The sequence below is a fragment of the Xiphophorus maculatus genome, chromosome 17 (assembly GCF_002775205.1).
Source record: "Xiphophorus maculatus strain JP 163 A chromosome 17, X_maculatus-5.0-male, whole genome shotgun sequence".
In the NCBI taxonomy this organism is placed as follows: domain Eukaryota; kingdom Metazoa; phylum Chordata; class Actinopteri; order Cyprinodontiformes; family Poeciliidae; genus Xiphophorus; species Xiphophorus maculatus.
The window spans coordinates 13,404,883-13,421,957 of record NC_036459.1 but is presented as its reverse complement, the minus strand read 5'-3'; the positions used below and the strand labels follow the sequence as shown (position 1 = coordinate 13,421,957).

At 40.2% G+C, this 17,075-nt stretch overlaps 2 protein-coding genes across 7 annotated transcripts in view; one reads left to right on the top strand and one right to left on the bottom strand.

Annotated features, from left to right (window-relative positions):
- The window catches only part of usp15 (ubiquitin specific peptidase 15), a 22,870-nt gene extending 11,277 nt beyond the window's left edge, over positions 1 to 11,593 (top strand). For 3 of the 5 annotated variants that reach the window (XM_023350140.1, XM_023350139.1, XM_014476024.2), the window contains 13 exons: positions 90 to 248; positions 1,140 to 1,364; positions 1,448 to 1,531; positions 2,710 to 2,804; positions 2,951 to 3,139; positions 3,223 to 3,341; positions 4,061 to 4,342; positions 4,415 to 4,485; positions 5,643 to 5,758; positions 6,409 to 6,558; positions 6,738 to 6,841; positions 7,732 to 7,820; positions 8,719 to 11,593. In XM_023350140.1, the coding sequence (XP_023205908.1) occupies positions 90 to 248; positions 1,140 to 1,364; positions 1,448 to 1,531; positions 2,710 to 2,804; positions 2,951 to 3,139; positions 3,223 to 3,341; positions 4,061 to 4,342; positions 4,415 to 4,485; positions 5,643 to 5,758; positions 6,409 to 6,558; positions 6,738 to 6,841; positions 7,732 to 7,820; positions 8,719 to 9,039 (2,004 nt within the window). In that variant the 3' untranslated portion in view covers positions 9,040 to 11,593. Of the gene's footprint in view, positions 1 to 89; positions 249 to 1,139; positions 1,365 to 1,447; positions 1,576 to 2,709; positions 2,805 to 2,950; positions 3,140 to 3,222; positions 3,342 to 4,060; positions 4,343 to 4,414; positions 4,486 to 5,642; positions 5,759 to 6,369; positions 6,559 to 6,737; positions 6,842 to 7,731; positions 7,821 to 8,718 lie in introns of those variants that run through there. The other 2 variants (XM_023350141.1, XM_023350142.1) reach the window with 2 other exon arrangements.
- Positions 11,425 to 17,075, bottom strand: LOC102229839 (3-oxo-5-beta-steroid 4-dehydrogenase-like). Of its 2 annotated transcripts, XM_023350143.1 has the most exons (9): positions 16,829 to 17,075; positions 16,576 to 16,743; positions 16,321 to 16,437; positions 16,151 to 16,228; positions 15,829 to 15,951; positions 12,910 to 13,019; positions 12,369 to 12,534; positions 12,191 to 12,273; positions 11,425 to 12,111 (listed from the first exon to the last, which is right to left on the bottom strand). In XM_023350143.1, the coding sequence occupies exons 1-9, from the start codon at positions 16,919 to 16,921 to the stop codon at positions 12,069 to 12,071; spliced, it is 981 nt and encodes a 326-aa protein (XP_023205911.1). In that variant the 5' UTR covers positions 16,922 to 17,075; the 3' UTR covers positions 11,425 to 12,068. The 2 variants fall into 2 exon arrangements, with proteins under 2 accessions (XP_023205911.1, XP_023205912.1); XM_023350144.1 differs by lacking the exon at positions 16,321 to 16,437 and having other exon boundaries at positions 16,829 to 17,064.

Genomic DNA, 17,075 nt, shown 5'->3' with positions numbered 1-17,075 from the left:
GCATTCATATTAGCAAGTGAAAACTGACCAAACCCAGAGCAAAGAGCAAATTATTTTAGACTAGAAGTCACTCTTTGTTTCTTTTTCAGACCCAAGTGGGGCGCTTTGCCCCGCAGTTCTCAGGATACCAGCAGCAGGACTCCCACGAGCTCCTAGCCTTCCTCCTGGACGGCCTTCACGAGGACCTGAACCGCATCCGGAAGAAACCCTACATCCAGCTCAAGGACGCCAACGGACGTCCGGACAAGGTCGGATTTCGCAAATGGTGCATCTTCCCAAATCTTTGATGCAGAGAATTAATCGACCTACGATGAATTGTTGATTAGCGGTGTACTAGGTTCAATTGAGTTTCAGTCGATTAACTACCAACGTCTGCTTAGACCTTGTTTTAGCGTTACAGTTTGTCCACCATCCAGCAGAGGGCGCCGCTGGTCACACTTAAAGCGTCTGATACAGAATTAAAGATGGCAGAGCCATGCCAGAACAGGAAAGAGAAAACGGTCCAAACAGAGTCCCGCGTGGGATGCAAAATCACTTTGTGTGGTTTTGTTTTGAAATATAAACCGTGCAGTATAACGGAGCTGCGTCAACTTCTCATTGAAAAATTACTGATGTGCTACGAAGGCGAGAATAATGTCAGAAAAGTGGAGGGCATAATTAGAAAAATTGGAACATGATGGAGGAAAAAAAAAAAACATGCCAATTAGTACGTCTGATTTTGAATGCTGTTGTGAGTTAAACTTCATGGAGCGAAGTTTTAACATTCCTTCACGAGCAACCATGGACTACTTCTATATAAACATTTCTCTGTTAATGCGGGAAAAAAGCAGTTCTAATCTTTTATTTTTTTTATTCAGTAACCTAATAGGTTTCTGTTTTGTAATATTTCATTAATAGGTCTACGTTTAATAACGCGAGAAAACCACAATTTTCAGTTCATTTGGTAGGCTGACAAAAATATAAAAATTGAGTGATGTGTTTTATTATTATTATTTAACGCAGGTTTTTACGAAAATAACTGCTTACCAATTAATCATTAGTCGACCGATAAGCTTGACCAACTTTAGATTAAAAGATGAATCGGTAACTTGTATTCCTAATTCTGATTTTTATCCTCATATTCCGGCTTAAAATTCCAGGTGGTGGCCGAGGAAGCGTGGGAGAACCACATCAAGAGGAACGACTCCATCATCGTGGACATCTTCCACGGTCTCTTCAAGTCAACTTTGGTTTGTCCCGTGTGCGCCAAGGTCTCTGTGACCTTTGACCCGTTCTGCTACTTGACCCTGCCGCTTCCCATGAAGAAAGAGCGGACTCTGGAGGTGTACCTCGTCAGACTGGACCCAGTTGCTAAACCTACGCAGGTAGCAGAACTCAGAAGCTGAGCGCTGCGTCATGACACCATGCAGCGATGCGGAGCTCTGACCCCGTGCTCCTTGCTTTTCAGTACAAGCTGACCGTGCCAAAGGTCGGCTACATCTCTGACCTCTGTACCTCCCTCTCCAGCCTGTCTGCCGTGCCCGCTGAGAAGGTATGGACGTCATTGTCAGCTGTTTTCTGAGCAGTCAAAACATGGTAAATGTCATCTTTACCTACATTAATAAATCAATCAATAATTGGTAATCAGTCTGATTTGGGAAGCATCCCAAACATCTATTAATCAGACTTTTTTTATCCAATTAGTTGATAAAAGTCCCATCAAATTTTTTTTTTTTTTTTGGTTAAAATAAAATTGGCACATTCTGCAGATATTTTTGTCTTTTTTTATATGGTATTAGAAATACTTTAAAAGATTTTAAAAAGCAACTGAATTATTTGTTGATTTGCAAAAGAAAATAAACATTTGATGAATATGCAGTAGCAGCATTCCTTTACTGAACACTTGATGCATCTTCAGTTAAAAAAATATGTCTAACATGTGAAAAGCTCATCCCTTTCTGCTTGACCTAACATCAACAAATAGAGCTATTTGTTGATTCTTTTTTTAAATTAACTGTTTAATAATTGAATAACAAAGGGTGCTTAATAAGAGATATTTTTTTACAGTATTTGAAGCAAAAACTAGGCCACTTGAGGAGTTATGGGTTGAATGTACAAATTCTTTGTACAGTTTAGTCTTTGTTGCTGCTCTGGGTGTGTTGTTTCTTCAGCAAGTTGTCTTTTTTTGAGTCTGTTTGCTCCAGTTTACGATTACTGGATTACTAAATTGGTTGACAATTATTCCAATAATCAATTCATCATGATTAATATGATTAATCGTTTCAGGTCTAATCTTTTTCTTGTAGATGGTAAAAAAGGACGAGGAGTAAAAAAGTAAAACCATTTGTCAACTCTGTTGCTCAACCCACCAATACATTTTCCATTTAAAGCTGCAGACAGATTTGTACCAATTTTTTACTTTCTGGGCTATTTCTAGCTAAGAATTTGAAACAAAATTGACAAAATAGCCTCAGTTGTTTTAACCACTTTACATTTTGCTAACGTTCCTTATCTGAATATGAATATTTAATGAACGTAATAGTGGCAGTAATCACTTGCGTCGACTCGGTACAGCGATTGTCACACAACATTCTAATTTCAAGACGAGTTTGAGTGTTAAAAGTTTTGGAAGTGTTGGCTTCAAAAATCATTTTGATGGAATAAAAATAGGAGTTTCATATGTCTATATGCTCTCGATCATGTTGCTATTTTTGTGTTTTTGTCCCTCAGATGATTGTAACCGACATCTACAACCACCGTTTCCACCGGATCTTTGCCACTAACGAAAACCTCAGCAGCATCATGGAGCGGGACGATATTTACGTGTTAGTGTCGAGTTAACAAACGTACCTATATTCATGTTACTAACCTTTCATCGTTCAAAGCGATATTTTTATTTATTTTTTTGCTTATAATACAGCTTTAAAACATTGACTGTGTGTGATTTGAAGACTTCCTCTCCTCCCTGTAGCTTCGAGGTTGCAGTGAACAGAGTCGAAGACGCCGATCACGTAGTAATCCCCGTGCACTTGAGGGAAAAATACAAGCAGTCGGGCTACAACCACACCAGCACGCCGCTGTTCGGACTGCCCTTCCTTATCGCCGTCCCAAGAACACTAAGCGAAGACAAACTCTACAACATGCTCCTCTCTCGTCTCTGGTGGGTTTTCAGATGAACGAGCGCAAGTGATAACCAGGATGGGACCCAAATGATTGCAATCCCATCCGCTTCTCTGCTTGCAGCCGGTTCGTACGGTCTCCTGTAGAGGAAGACGAGGAGGACAGCGAAGAGACGCAACCGCCCACACAGCACACTATCAACGGAAATGCCACTAACGGACTGCTAGAGGAGGGCTCGCCAAGTGAGTTTATCTGTATAGCACATTTCAGCAAGAAGGCAGTTCAAAGCTTTACATCATGAAAACATCATACAGCCATCAATTATGAAGCAAGCAATAAACATTACGTTCTATCAAATCCCATTATCAAAATTATCAAGCAAGTGCACATCAAATATGTTGACCAATCTTCTACTTACTGCTAATCAAAGGCAGGCTTTTAGCATTGATTTAAGGGAAGTCAGGGTTTCAGCCGTTTCGCAGTTTTCTGGGAGTTTGTTCCAGATTTGAGGTGCACCGAAGCTGAATGCTGCTTCTCCTTGTTTGGTTCTGGGGCTGCAGAGCAGAACCAGAAACCCGAGAGGTCGGGAAGGTTGATGCCACAACTGCTGCTACGCTGTTCAGTGATTTATAAACTAACAGAAATATTTCAAAGTCTATTCCTTGAGCTACAAGCAGCCAGTTTAAGGACTTAAGAAGTGTAGTGATGTGCTCTACCTTCCTGGATTTGGTATTCAAGTCATAGAAGGCCGACTTTGTAACCATCTGTATGTAATTCTGAAGGTTCAGGTCTAAGTCCATCACTACACCTAGATTTTGGGTCTAATCACCAGTTTCTAACTGTAATACCTGAAGCTTTGTGATGACTCTAGATTGTTGCCGTTTAGATGCAAAGACAATTAACTTCAGTTTTGTGTCGGTTCAAAAAGCAAACTGATCCAAAACGTTATCCCCCTTTCCAGGCGAGATGGAGACAGACGAGCAGGACGACGAGTCGAGCCAGGATCAGGAGCTGCCGTCTGAGAACGAGAACAGCCAGTCGGAAGATTCTGTGGGAGGCGACAACGAGCTGGAGAACGGCGTGGTCGCACCGCAGCTCTCCACTAAGGGCCAGAAAACGTCCGGCCTCCACAGAAAGAGGCTTTTCACATTCCAGTTCAACAACATGGGCAAGACGGACTTCTCGCTCATCAAGGAGGACACCAAGCTGATCCGCTTTGACGAGGGGCACCTCAGACTGAGCGGTAGGAAACGGCCCAGAGTTTATTTGGGTTTATTTGAATTTATCTGGTTTTTACATCTTCATCTATTTTCAGACCGCTCATACCTGTCTTTGGACTGGGAACCAGAAATCAAGAAAAAGTATTTTGACGAGACTGTTGTTGAGGTAAAGCTTTTTTTTTTTAAAAGCTCAATCAAAATGAAAACATAAAAGTATTTTTGCCTAATTTCTCATGTAAATCTTGTAGGACACTTGAAATAAGGTGAAACTAACCTACAAGTAACGTTTCAGTAAGATGTAGGAGTTTGTTTTAAGTCAATAATTCCTTAATAATGATTATTAAAAAAACACTAGTTTACAAGAAGATTTTTTTCACTTAAAACATGGGGAAAATATCTTATTTAAATAAGAAAAAATCTGCCAGTGGAACTAATACTTTTTAAAATCAATATTGGCGCTGCAGCTAACATTTAGTTGGTAATCGATTATTCAATTGATTATTCTGACAATTAATCAGATAAAAAATATGGCACTTTTGACATATTTTTCATTTAGCTGCTTAACCCTTCTTTATACAACATTTTATCACCCAGAATGCAATGTCATAGCATTCCTTTAGTAAATCTGAACTGGGTAAAGCTAAAACTGTGACGCTTGAGGATTTCAGGCTAAAACATATTTATAGACAAAGGTGTTCAAAATGTATGTATTTTTTGTGCAGTTTGTCTTAATATGGTTTTTGTTAGTGACTAATCGATTGCTAAAATAGTTGCTGATCATTTCAATAATTGATTGTCACGATTAACACAATTAATCGTTGCAGCCCTTAACAATATTAATGAGTCACTGACTTAAACGAGCTCTGATGCCGAAAAGGAGTTTGTTTGAAGTGTGCGAAGATATTTGTAATAGAAAGTAGATTAAAAAAAAAAAAAACGTTGTAGGATTTTGTGTTTTTGCAGTGTGGAGACAGTTTGTACTTTGAAGGCCTTAAAGAAACATGCAAACTACCTTTTCTAACCAGAGTGTGCTGACTTGTCGTCACATCTCGCTACTCCATCAGCCACCTACAGTGCAGGCAAATTAAATTTCAAGCCCAGTGCACAAAGTGTCTTATGTAATCGGAATCGGTTCCTCCAGCGGCGTGTAGCGAACACGCAAGCTGTCTTCAGCGTTCTGTTGCTGTTCAGGCCGACTCCAGCATTACTGGCCGATTTAACGCCTGATGCATCTTCATATCATCTCTTAGATGTATTAACAGGAATGTAGAGTGGATATTTCTCTAGTGCTAAATCTTTATGTAAACCTGTGGATCTGTGCAGGACTATGAAAAGCACGAGAGCATGGAGTACAAGCCTCAGAAGAAAGCCTTCTTCAAGTTGAAGGACTGCATCGAGCTTTTCACTACCAAGGAGAAACTGGGAGCAGAGGATCCCTGGTGAGAAGCGAAACCATGAAACTGATCACTTGTAAACCAACTTCAATTTTACGTTGCTTGCGGTTGGCTTTGGCAGAGATTCAGGAGCAAACATAAATATGTAATATTCTGTTTACTAGTTTTTACCTAATTTCGTACAAGTAAACAAACCACATTGTATTCATCAACTAAACCATTGGTCGCCTTTTTTTTTCCCCATATTTTTGATGATTAGTGGAAATGTAAAAGTATGATTTTCAGCTTTGTTGCATATTATTTACTGAAGATTTTGTGTTGCACCCTATTTCCATTAATTGTGGTTCTGAACTGTGAACAAACTACAATAAGTGGGTGAAAAATGAAAATTGTCAGAATAATTGATCAATTGATTACTAAAATAATTTAGTTGCACCCCTACAGATAATGCATTATTTTGGGACCAACACGGAGCCATCTCACTTGGCTTTAGACCTGTTGATGTGAAGACCTAACTATTAAAGCACTATAGTTTGCATAAGTAAAAAGTAAAATATATATACATATATATTACTGAATGAAAAAACAAGCTAGCAACAAATTATCGTTTATCTTTAAATTGACCCATTTTTTGCACCTTTGTGTTTCCATAATAGTCCAGAAACCGCTTGGTGACCTGTGTCCCGATGTTACAGGTACTGTCCAAACTGCAAGCAGCATCAGCAGGCCACCAAGAAGCTGGACTTGTGGTCTCTGCCGCCTGTCCTTGTGGTCCATCTGAAGCGCTTCTCTTACAGTCGCTACATGAGGGACAAGCTGGACTCGCTGGTCGACTTCCCACTCAGGTACACACACACACACACACACATCCAGTCCTGCACCTGTTTAATATGATACTATTTCTAGATGATGTTTCTTCTTGTTTTGGACGTACACGATAATAAATGACACCTCAGAAGCTGCTTTGTATTCCCTTGTCAGTCACCAGTTAAAACTGTTTGTTTGCTGTTTTTTTTATTTTCAGAGATCTGGACATGTCAGAGTTCCTGATCAACCCCAACGCCGGGCCCTGTCGCTATGACCTCATCGCCGTGTCCAACCACTATGGCGGGATGGGAGGCGGCCATTGTAAGACTTTCACCCAGTTTTCTGTTTGAATTCCTTTGCATTATTTATTTATTTACTTTTTAAATTTACAGATTTATAGTTTATTTTATAACATAACTCACTTTTAAGCAGTGGTGGAGAAAGTACTCAAACAATGTACTTAAGTAGAAGGATTGTCTGTGAAGATGTTTGTGCCGATTTAGGCAGTTCCTAGACATGAATTATAAATATAACAAAAAAATCTGATTACTGCCAGGTTAAACATGATTTTTTATGAAAACAATAATTTCTGTTTAATTTAATCCCTACAGATGGGTTGTTTTATTAAAAACTCTTGAAATGTTCTCCACTTGAAGGTGTTTAGAATATGTTTACTTCTTAAACATGTAATTGAAAAAAATTCTAGTGAGAAAAAGTAAAAGTGAATTGGGTAAAAATCTTAGTGCATTTAATCAGATCCAAACTCTGGGTGTAGAAAAATGAAAGGTTGGAGGTCTCACTTCTTTATCTGAAAGCAAGAAAAAAATCTGGAAAAATAAAAAAAACATTTTCTATTTAAATGATGACCTTTCTTTTGTTTGGTGCATTTCACAATTTGAGTCTTATGTTCAATTCATTGACCTGATCTGGGTTTTCTATTATTATTTAATTTAGTGAGATAAAGATATTACCGAATCAAACCTCATTTCAAGGTTTCTGCATTTAATTGTGGACAACCCAGTCCAGATTTCTTCGTATTGTAGATTTCAACAAGTTAAGAGTTTTTCCACATCCCGGAGAAATGAGGAAATTGCTCTGAACTGTGTTGTTTTGTGTAATCTGGAAAATATAACAAGTCAGACCAGGTAAATGTTTTAGCGTCTAGTAATATTATTATTCCGTTGTAGTTTAAGATGAGCTTTTCTTCCCAGACACTGCATATGCTAAGAACAAGGAAGATGGGAAGTGGTACAACTTTGATGACAGTAGTGTGTCTCCTGCCAGCGAAGACCAAATAGTGGTGAGTGTCCTTAGTTTCAGTTTATTTCACATAAAAACGTGGAAACGATTTACAGTTGAAACCTGATACTTTCGTACACCTAATAAAAAACGTCCACTTTTTTTCCTTGAAGTTAAATTAGACCAAACGTCTATTGTTTTAGCTTAGGTTGAATCGCCTACCTGATTTGAATTATTTGAATTATTTCCATTTGCTAAATGCCAGAAAACTTGGCACGAACATATTTTAGAGATTTTGTTTTCTAACTTTCTTTGCATATTCTGTTTAATCACGTTAATTGAGCAGGAAGGTCATTTACCTGAACACGAGTTATTTGTATTGTTTCAATTATTGACTAATATGTATTATTCTTAAAGACACAGTGACTTATTGGTATGTGTAGTTAAAATTAAAGATTACTAAAATTGGGGATTTTTTTTTTTTAAAGGAAAAGTTTGACAACTTACTTTGAAATGCTTGAAAAATGCTTTAATTTTACTTTGGGTGCTATGAACGTCTCATTGAACATCGCACTGATCAAAATATCATATGAAAATGGAAAGAGAATGGTAACACATGGTCATCCACCTAAACTAGGTGGAAAAGAGCGTCAATCAGAGAAGCAGCCGATTTGTGTTTCATGTCTTACCTCATTTCTGCCACTAGGTGTCACTTTGGTTTTGGGGAAAACCTCTGCGTACAGGCAGGAAGTTTCCACTGTAGAATATAATGTTGGTTATTTTTGGCATAAAACTGGACGGTAAAAGAAACAAACAGGAGTTTTGGTGCACAAAATGTTGCTAACCTGAGAGGCAGATTATAGAAACTTCTTTTCTAGGAAAAAGCTAACAATTTTCTTGTCTTTTCCTGTACATTTTTGGCATTCTTGTTAACTGTCCCCTGTTCTGTGTTTGTGTAGTCCAAAGCTGGCTATGTGTTATTCTACCAGCGCCAGGACACTGTTAAAGGTACCGGCTACTTTGCTCTCGACCGCGAGGAGGAGGAAGAGGAAGGTGAGGATGATGAGGAGAACGAAGCGGAAGAGCTGGTAGAAAGGACTGTCTCGTCTTCTCAGGGTGCCTGCGCCGTTGCGCAAAGTGACGACGAGGAGGAGGAGCCAGTCCAGAACAAGAGCAGTAAAAATGACATCGACCAGGAGGAAGAACAAGAGGAAGAGGAGGAGGAAGAGGAGGAGGAGGAGCAGGTATCCAATCGAGACATTACCATGAAAACCAACTGAGGTAAATGCCTACAGGAACAAGTGGAGAGAGAGAGAGAGAAAGGGATCTATCCATCAAAAAGCCATATGGACGCATGGCGTGGCAGCAGGCGCCGCCGCTCCTGCCCGACGGCGCGGACTGAGCCGCCGCCAGGACGACGAATGTTCGGCGGGGGGGGCGGGCGGGGAGAGGAGCTGCCTCGATACGCAACTCTAAGAAATCAGGACCCTCATGTGGGTGAATCACTGTGTGCGCGCGTGTGTGTGTGTGTGTGTGTTTTTGAGCGAGTGTGTTGCCACGTTAACTCATTAAACATCTGCTGTGTGAACAGAACAAAGTGAGACCGATGACGGCGCCTCCAGCAGGCGCCGCGCTCTGAATCTCCGCTTTTTTTTATCATTTGAGTAGTGAATTGTTTTGCATATCGTATTAGTATTATTTCAATTTTGTAAATATTTTAAAACACTGAATTGCATTGAGTTTTCACGATGCTCTGAAACATTTTTGAACTTGCACAAACACAACCTCTCCCATTTCCTGGTAACTCCAGACAAACTGCAGCAGCTGCTTTTAGCGAGCCGGCTTCCTGGTCTATAACCCAGGCTTTACGTAGACAAGCGATGCCCATAATTGTATTCCTCATCGTGATTGGCTGCATTGTTAAGAGATGAAGCAGCCTGTGTTAGCCAATACTGTGCATTCTTCTGCAGTAAACCTCTGCTAGAAAGAAAGTTCCACACTGCCAATCTTCTCGTAAATGTATCTATCTGAAGCTTTAGTCCTTTTCTGTATTCTCCTGTCTTCATCTTCAAGGTGTGCTGAGACTAAGAACCAGAGACGCACCGATCACCATTTTTGGGCCAATTTCCGATATTTTTTCCTTGCTTAGACGTGATTCTGGCTGATTTTAAATCTTCAGAATTCAGAATATTTCTTTCCTTCCATCCTGTCATGAGCTAACGCTAATTATTGAGCAGAGGTGACGTCACACTGTGTGTGAGAGCAGGCGCTGTAAAACAAGGTTTTAAAACGGGGACAAAATGATCGCACTGTTGACATTTTAAACCGTCTCTAGCCTTTTTATATTAGCAGTTAGCACGGCTAGCGCTTCCTGTGTATTCCCTATAGATTGTGGATGTGCAACATTTCCATATAAAGCATGATCCATTACCTAGAGGATGGAAGCTCAAAAAGGTCAAACAAACTAGCTTTATTCTTGTTATCTTGCTCTTTGTCACACATCCGTTTGCTCCCTCTTAACTTTAAACACCAAACTAACTACTAAAGAATAACTTCACATGATGTGTTTACTGACCAAAAAAAAAAAAGTAACATTTCTTTTGCTACCGACATCTAAAGAATCGGTGCTGAATAATCGTCCGTTTCCTGCGTTCATCCATTTTTTCTCACAGACATCCGATGCATCGTCCGTCGTTGAAATCACCTCGGCCTTAACTTTGAAATGTGAAACCAGTCGCCTTGTTGTTCACACGACGACCCCCCTCTTCCCACTTCTCACGTCAAAAACGTCGCGTGACGAATGTCCGTTCGATGCTTGCTTGCTGCCGCCTGGCGTACGCATCGCCTCGAAGTCTCGTCTTTTTAACCCACAAGAGGGCCAGAATGTACCGTGAACTGAACGAACTGAACAAAGACCACACGTATGGAAATGATGCCTTTCGGTTTACGAATTTTCCCCCAGGTTTTTTTTCCCGGCCCTCTCTTATGCTTTCCGTTAACAGGTTCTCTCCGCCTTTGATGCTGGCTGTATGAATTTTTTGGGAAAATATTTCCGCGCGTGTGCCTGTGTGTGTGTGTGTGTGTGCTTCTTGGATTTGAAGCAGGGAAACGGGGGAGGTGGGCGGGTGGGTTGCGGGGAATCAACTGAAAACAGTGGGGTGAGTCGGCCTAACGCACCTTTCGGCTTGTAGGGCCATGATGCAGTGACATTATATCGTGGCAGGATAATCGTCCATCCATGTGACTCGTGTTGAAGCCGTTCTTCGCGACGCGAGTGCTTTGTTGCAGACGACATCCACACACCTGTTCTTGCCTCAGAGTAGAAGACCACGCCTTTACGAGCCTCTTTGTGCTTCGGCTTCAACGGGCCGCCTCGCTTTTTCTTTTTTTTTTTTTGTCCTTTAGGACGACTCACCCCATCCGGACTGAGTGAGACGCGTTGGCTTCAATAGGCTTATATGATATTGTACAGAAGAGTTCACTCTGTGAGTGCACATTTGATAAAGTTTATTTATTTATATGTAAGCATTTAATAATGAACAGACAATATATTTAAAACCTTGGCAAGACCCGGATGAGTCGGGGCATTCAGTTATACAATAGTTTGCAAAGTCTTGTCCAGGGAGGGAATATTTTTTTAAAACAGGATTTTTTTTTTTTTTTTTCCCTGTTGTTTTTGGGACTTTTTTTTTGTTTTGTAAAAACTATTCAGATGTTCTTGCATGATGATGTATGGGGGTTTCCAGGTTTGGCTGCACTTGAGTTCACTTGGGTTTACATTTGAATTGTGCATGTGTATTTATACACAATCTACAATAAAGTTGTGTGAAGCGTCCCGTGTGTCTTGCATAAATGTGTATTTACATGTATCATGTAAATACATGATTGGTACATCATGTATTTGGATGCTGCATTTGTTTTTGGCTTTTATGGATTTATTTGTACATTTCTTTTTCCAAGTTAAAGAGAAGAATTGGATTCTCACAAGGTTATCTCCCACACCGGATCCAAATTACAAATAAAGACTTAAATAATACATTTGTGAGATTTGGGCATTTTGTAAGACCATTTGCCTCAGTAAATGAAAAAAACATCACTACAATGAAAGATAAACATAGTTTTTCTCGGTTATCATTTTTGAACCTCTTGAATTATGCAAGAGCTCCAGAAAATATATATATTTGCATTTGCAAAGTGGGAATGAGGAATTGTGTGTTGACTGTGCAAGAAAAAAATATCCCCAAGTAAAGCTGAATCGATTAGAAATCAATAATCCTGCTTTGAATATTTTTATTCAATGTCTGGGATGTCAGTATTCCTCATGAAAGGGGTACTCTGGATGATCAGCCCAACTGTTGAGTCAGTAAAAAGAAATGTGAATATTGTTTTCAAAAAAGGCAAAAATATAAGTTTCATTAATAATACACTTACAAGGGGAGCACCACAAAGCGAATGTTCTTGTTCAGCCCCTCGATCGCCTTAATCTCCTCCTCTGACAGAGAGAAGTCGAAAACCTGCAGTTTTGACAAATCAGCCAGAACTTAATTTCTTGCATCTTGTTTTTAACCAGTTTGGATTCGTCAATAAACGGGCCGTAATGCAAGTGTACCTGGAAGTTGTCCTTTATGCGATCAAGGTTGAAGCTCTTTGGGATGACCACCACTCCTCTCTGCATGTTGAACCTAAGGCACACCTGCGCTGTGGTCTTTTTGTACTTTTGGGCAATTGAGGTCAGAAGCTTGTCTTCTAACATCGGGGGACATTCTAAGTTTACCCTGTTTTAAAAAAAAAAAGAAGATATACTATAAGAAACCTGTTCCAGACAGTATTAAGTGGGCATGTGGACGATAGATACGTGATTAATATCGATAGATTATACGTCTGATGGAATATTCGATAATTTCACCGCACTCCGATCCGGCAGTGTCGATCCAGAACCGCACAGCATCATGGGAGATGTAGGCAGAGCAATGCTGTCACTACTGACCTGATAGTTAGAACGTCGTTTCTCATCCCCATTTTATGAATGAAAATCTGTTTATTAATTTAAATATATCTATGGGGCGAGCTTAGTTTTCTTTCATTTCTTTTTTTTTGTAAACAGAACAATGCATTTTATTATAAATAATAATTTTTAAAAAAGTTCTCACCACGATGGGTCCCTATTTGTCCCAAGTGGGCTGTAACCAACAATCACGATGTTCTTCTCCCGACAGTATTCACGCAACTTTGGCTGGGTGAAATATGGGTGACATTCAACCTGTGTTGGAAAGAGCAAAAATACATTTTGTTTGGAAATGAGAAAATACGTTACTTAGTAACCCTGGTATTAGACTGTCCACTTACTGACACTCAAGTATTTGTAATGCAGCTATTAGAGCAACATACTGCCTCTACTTTTGAGTAATTCACTGTTACTGCTTAAATATGAATACTGTTTAAAGCTTAATTAATGGCTGTCTACTGGTTAATTACTATTTATTACTAGTTATTTACAATGTATTTATCATATAAAAGGGGGTTTATAATAAAATGGTACTGACTTGCCAATATATAGTGTTCTGTATGGTACATGTTTGTTATTTAATTCTTTGTATCTTCAGAAACAAGCTTGCTTCCTTTTTAGCTTAATGTTTTATTAGAACAGCCGGCAGTATGCAAAGGTATAGCACCGGGCATTAGTAGTACATTGAATATGTGCATGTTCTTTTGTAACAGTTCAATGGGTGATTACTGTTTATTACTGATTTTATTACTTATTTATGCATTGGACAGATGGACGACAGGCGGACTCAGTGCAATAGCTGAAGTTGGTTGTTTAGAGGTTGAAGGTTCCCTTGTGGAGTCCCTGTGTTACTGACAACACTCTCTGACACACAGTATCACAAGCGCACAAACTGTGGTCTGCCGGTCAGATGGTCCACAATCCAGGACACAAGGAGAGGATCCACCTGCCTCACCGTCAGCTTCTCACCCATTAGAGCTGGACGGATGGTGTTGAATGCACTGGAGAAGTCAAAACAACATCGTTCTCTCAGTGCTCGCAGGCTGGTTCAGGTGAGTGTATATACGGTTGAGCAGGAAGATAATGGCTTCCTAAGTTTCAAGCTTGGGCTGGTAGGCAAACTGCAAGGATGTGATTGGACCAGAGGCCGGAGCTGCTCCAGGACTAGTCTCTCCGGGGTCGGCCCCGTATGTAATCCTTGGAGTCCAAAGGACGCTGTGTCTTCAGCAGCAGAACAATGCAGGCTTGTTTGCTGTATCACAGGGACCCTCTGCAGGTGTTGGAGGACTCCACAGAGCTGGATGGCACAAGCTTGCCAGGGTGGAGTTTCACCAGCTGCCTTCTAACATCTTCAGGGGTGATGTTTACCGTAGAGGTGGCCGGCCTAAGAGTGGAGGGAGGGAGGTATGAAGGTGAGACTCACATGGGGATGAAGGACTGAGGAGGGTGAGGGGAGAGCAGCAGTGGTATTGATGGAAGTGTGGGTGGGAGGTGCAGGGGCTGTGTGTCAAATATATTTAAAAACAGATTGAGTTCATTGGTCCTGTTGCCCTCAACCGCACTCTTGCTTGCTGACCTGAACCCTTCGATATTCGCCTTATAAGAAGTCTCTTCTTGCTTCTTGTAAATGGGAACATGGTCAATGTTGCTGCTATGCATGATGACAATTGTCATTTTATCTCCAGAAGAGCATCTTATTTTATTTGAATGACGCAGGTAGCATGTGGTGGTTTCTGATATAGGCGACGATGGCCACCTGGCAGCATGAACGCCAGGTCTTCAAATGCCTCAACCTCCCACCTCCCATCCACTCCTTGTTCTCACAACTGGAGGATCTGAATGTCAACAGTGCCTAATGCAAACAAAGCACCATTAACCCCCCAGTCAACAACTTTAAGGGAGTTGGGGGGGGACTTGATAAGGTGGGGTGCCAAGCAGGCTAGAATCAATCAATCAATCAAATTTTATTTGTATAGCACATTTCAGCAGCAAGGCATTTCAAAGTGCTTTACATCATATCAAACACAGAAACACAAAGCAACATGGAATCAACAATCAAAACACGACATTAAGTCAGGTTCCATCAATAAATTTGTAATTGATTACGTTTCAAATACAATCCTAAACAGGTGGGTTTTTAGCCGAGTTTGCATCCATAGAAGGTTTTACCTGTTACACTCCTACTGTGTTATATGGAGCAAAATACCTGTTGCTATTTTTATTCCCACTCACGCTCACAATCACACAGTTTAAAACGATGTAAACAGCATTTTAGTGGGCTTCTGGCACCAGGCTCCGTTCACCTCTTTCACGGAATTTCGAGCTGGGACTCCGCCGTCCCTCACGGATGTTTGTTCAATTCTATGGTGCCTGTTAGTGTCTAGAATTTACAGGGTTTCCGTTTTGCGCAATGACCCTCAGTGACTCGCCGTTTTTCTTCCTAGAACCGCCTCTGACTATAGTGTAAAGTGCACAGAACAAATGCCTGTAGTTACTTGTTGATTTATGTACGTCAACTATTTGCTTACTACTGGTTTCTTGTAGTTCATGAACTATTTATTAACTTATGAAGGATGTTTTTTGTTTCTATTAATTAAGACTGTTCTGTTATTTAATTTTTGCAAATTATAAGGCATGTTTTGGTAATTAGTTTTAGTCTAAAGCTGGCAGAAGCCAAATGATGTAACTGCACCTGATGTAGCATCTTATTACAGATTCTATACAGATTTACAGTCTACTTGTAGCTTGTGGTTTATTCCTTATTTATTAACTATTTATTAATTATATCTGACATAAGACTATGACATTTAATAACTCAACAATGTTTATGGTTTTATTTGAACTTTGCAGCTGTCGTGACAATGTCACCTTACAAGTTTTTAAAGCATAAGTAATGCTTTTTATTTATTATTCGTTTATTAACTATTTACTAAGCTTTTACAAGAGATATTTTAATCTGACAATGTCCTGGTAACAGACAAGTATTATGTGATCTACCTTTGTCATTTCTTTCTTCCCATCTTTAAAAATGTCAAATTATATTATCAGTGCTATGATGGAGTACCTGGTTTATGACTGGTTTATGTTTCAGTCCAGGTTTGTTAAGGATCAGCTCCAGCTGGCGCTTGTTGAAGTTGGATACGCCGATTGACTTTGCCAGCCCAGCGTCCTTACAAGCTTCCATAGCCTGTACAAGACGTAAAATAAATATTTTTATAGAAACAAAGATCATAAATCCTTCTTTGTTTGATACCAAACAAAGAAGTTTGATGACTTCTTTGACCTTGGATCTCTAACTTGCAAGTGCTATAAACTATTGTCTTTTACAGTCTCAAATTTGGACCATAAGTATGAATGAAACGTTTTAAATGACAAGGATTTCTCACCTCCCATGTAGCACAGAGGTCTGACTTGTGATAAGCACACTTCCCATTCTCATCTTGTGGGTAGAACGTATCTCCTGGCTTCAAAAATGAACAGAAACTTTCAATTTGGCAAACAACAACTCACAAATAAGATTTTTGACCCTATACATGTCACAAAACATGTTCCGAACCCTGAAAGCAGTGGGCATTTCTATAATGTACAAGTCCACATAATCCAGCTGTAATTCCTGCAGGGTTTTCTCCAAAGCAGGTCGTGCCAACTCAGGGGGATGGAATGTGTTCCACAACTGTGAAAAATCATTGCGACCCCCCAAAAAACAAAAAAACAAAAAGGGTGTTAGTTGTTCAGTAGGTAATCTCTGTGACCATGAACATTATCCCTGAGGGTGGAAAATGTTCAACGGTCAATTCACAAACAGGCAAACCTTTCCACAGTAGAAGATGTCCTCTCTCTTTACAGTGCCATCTGCAATTTTCTCCCGGATTGCTTGACCCACTTCGTCTTCATTGCAGTAGATCAAGGCTCCATCAATGTGTCTGTATCCTACCTCAATGGCCCGTTTGACAGCTGCCAAGGCGGTTCCTTTGGGAGTCTGTCAATAAATGTATCCTCCTTGAGTACACAGTCTCCAAGAAAGCATCATGGCGTTAAACTGTCCGACAACATAACAATCTTACGTTTTGAGGATTCGAATAGGTACCCAGTCCAATCAAAGGTATGCTGTTTCCATCACTCAAAGGAACTGAGTGTTTTTGGGGTGTCAGTGCCATATTTGACCAAAGGGTTTGCTGAACACCGTCTCTAGAGCTACAGCCTTCAACAGTGGTGTGCCAATCACACTAACTGCCGAGTAGTTTTTCTCCTCTTGTGATCAGGCAAACAACTCCTCCCAGACGGGGCGGACAGCCTCCCCCTGCACAAACA

Bases quoted from the DNA above. Each gene is read 5' to 3' on its own strand.
- LOC102229839 (XM_023350143.1), bottom strand. From the start codon at position 16,921: ATGGCACTGACACCCCAAAAACACTCAGTTCCTTTGAGTGATGGAAAC. The intron at 16,438-16,575 runs GTTTGCCTGTTT...GATTTTTCACAG, and splicing joins ACATCTTCTACTGTGGAAAG to TTGTGGAACACATTCCATCC. The intron at 13,020-15,828 runs GTACTCCATCAT...TTTCCAACACAG, and splicing joins ATAAACCAGTCATAAACCAG to GTTGAATGTCACCCATATTT.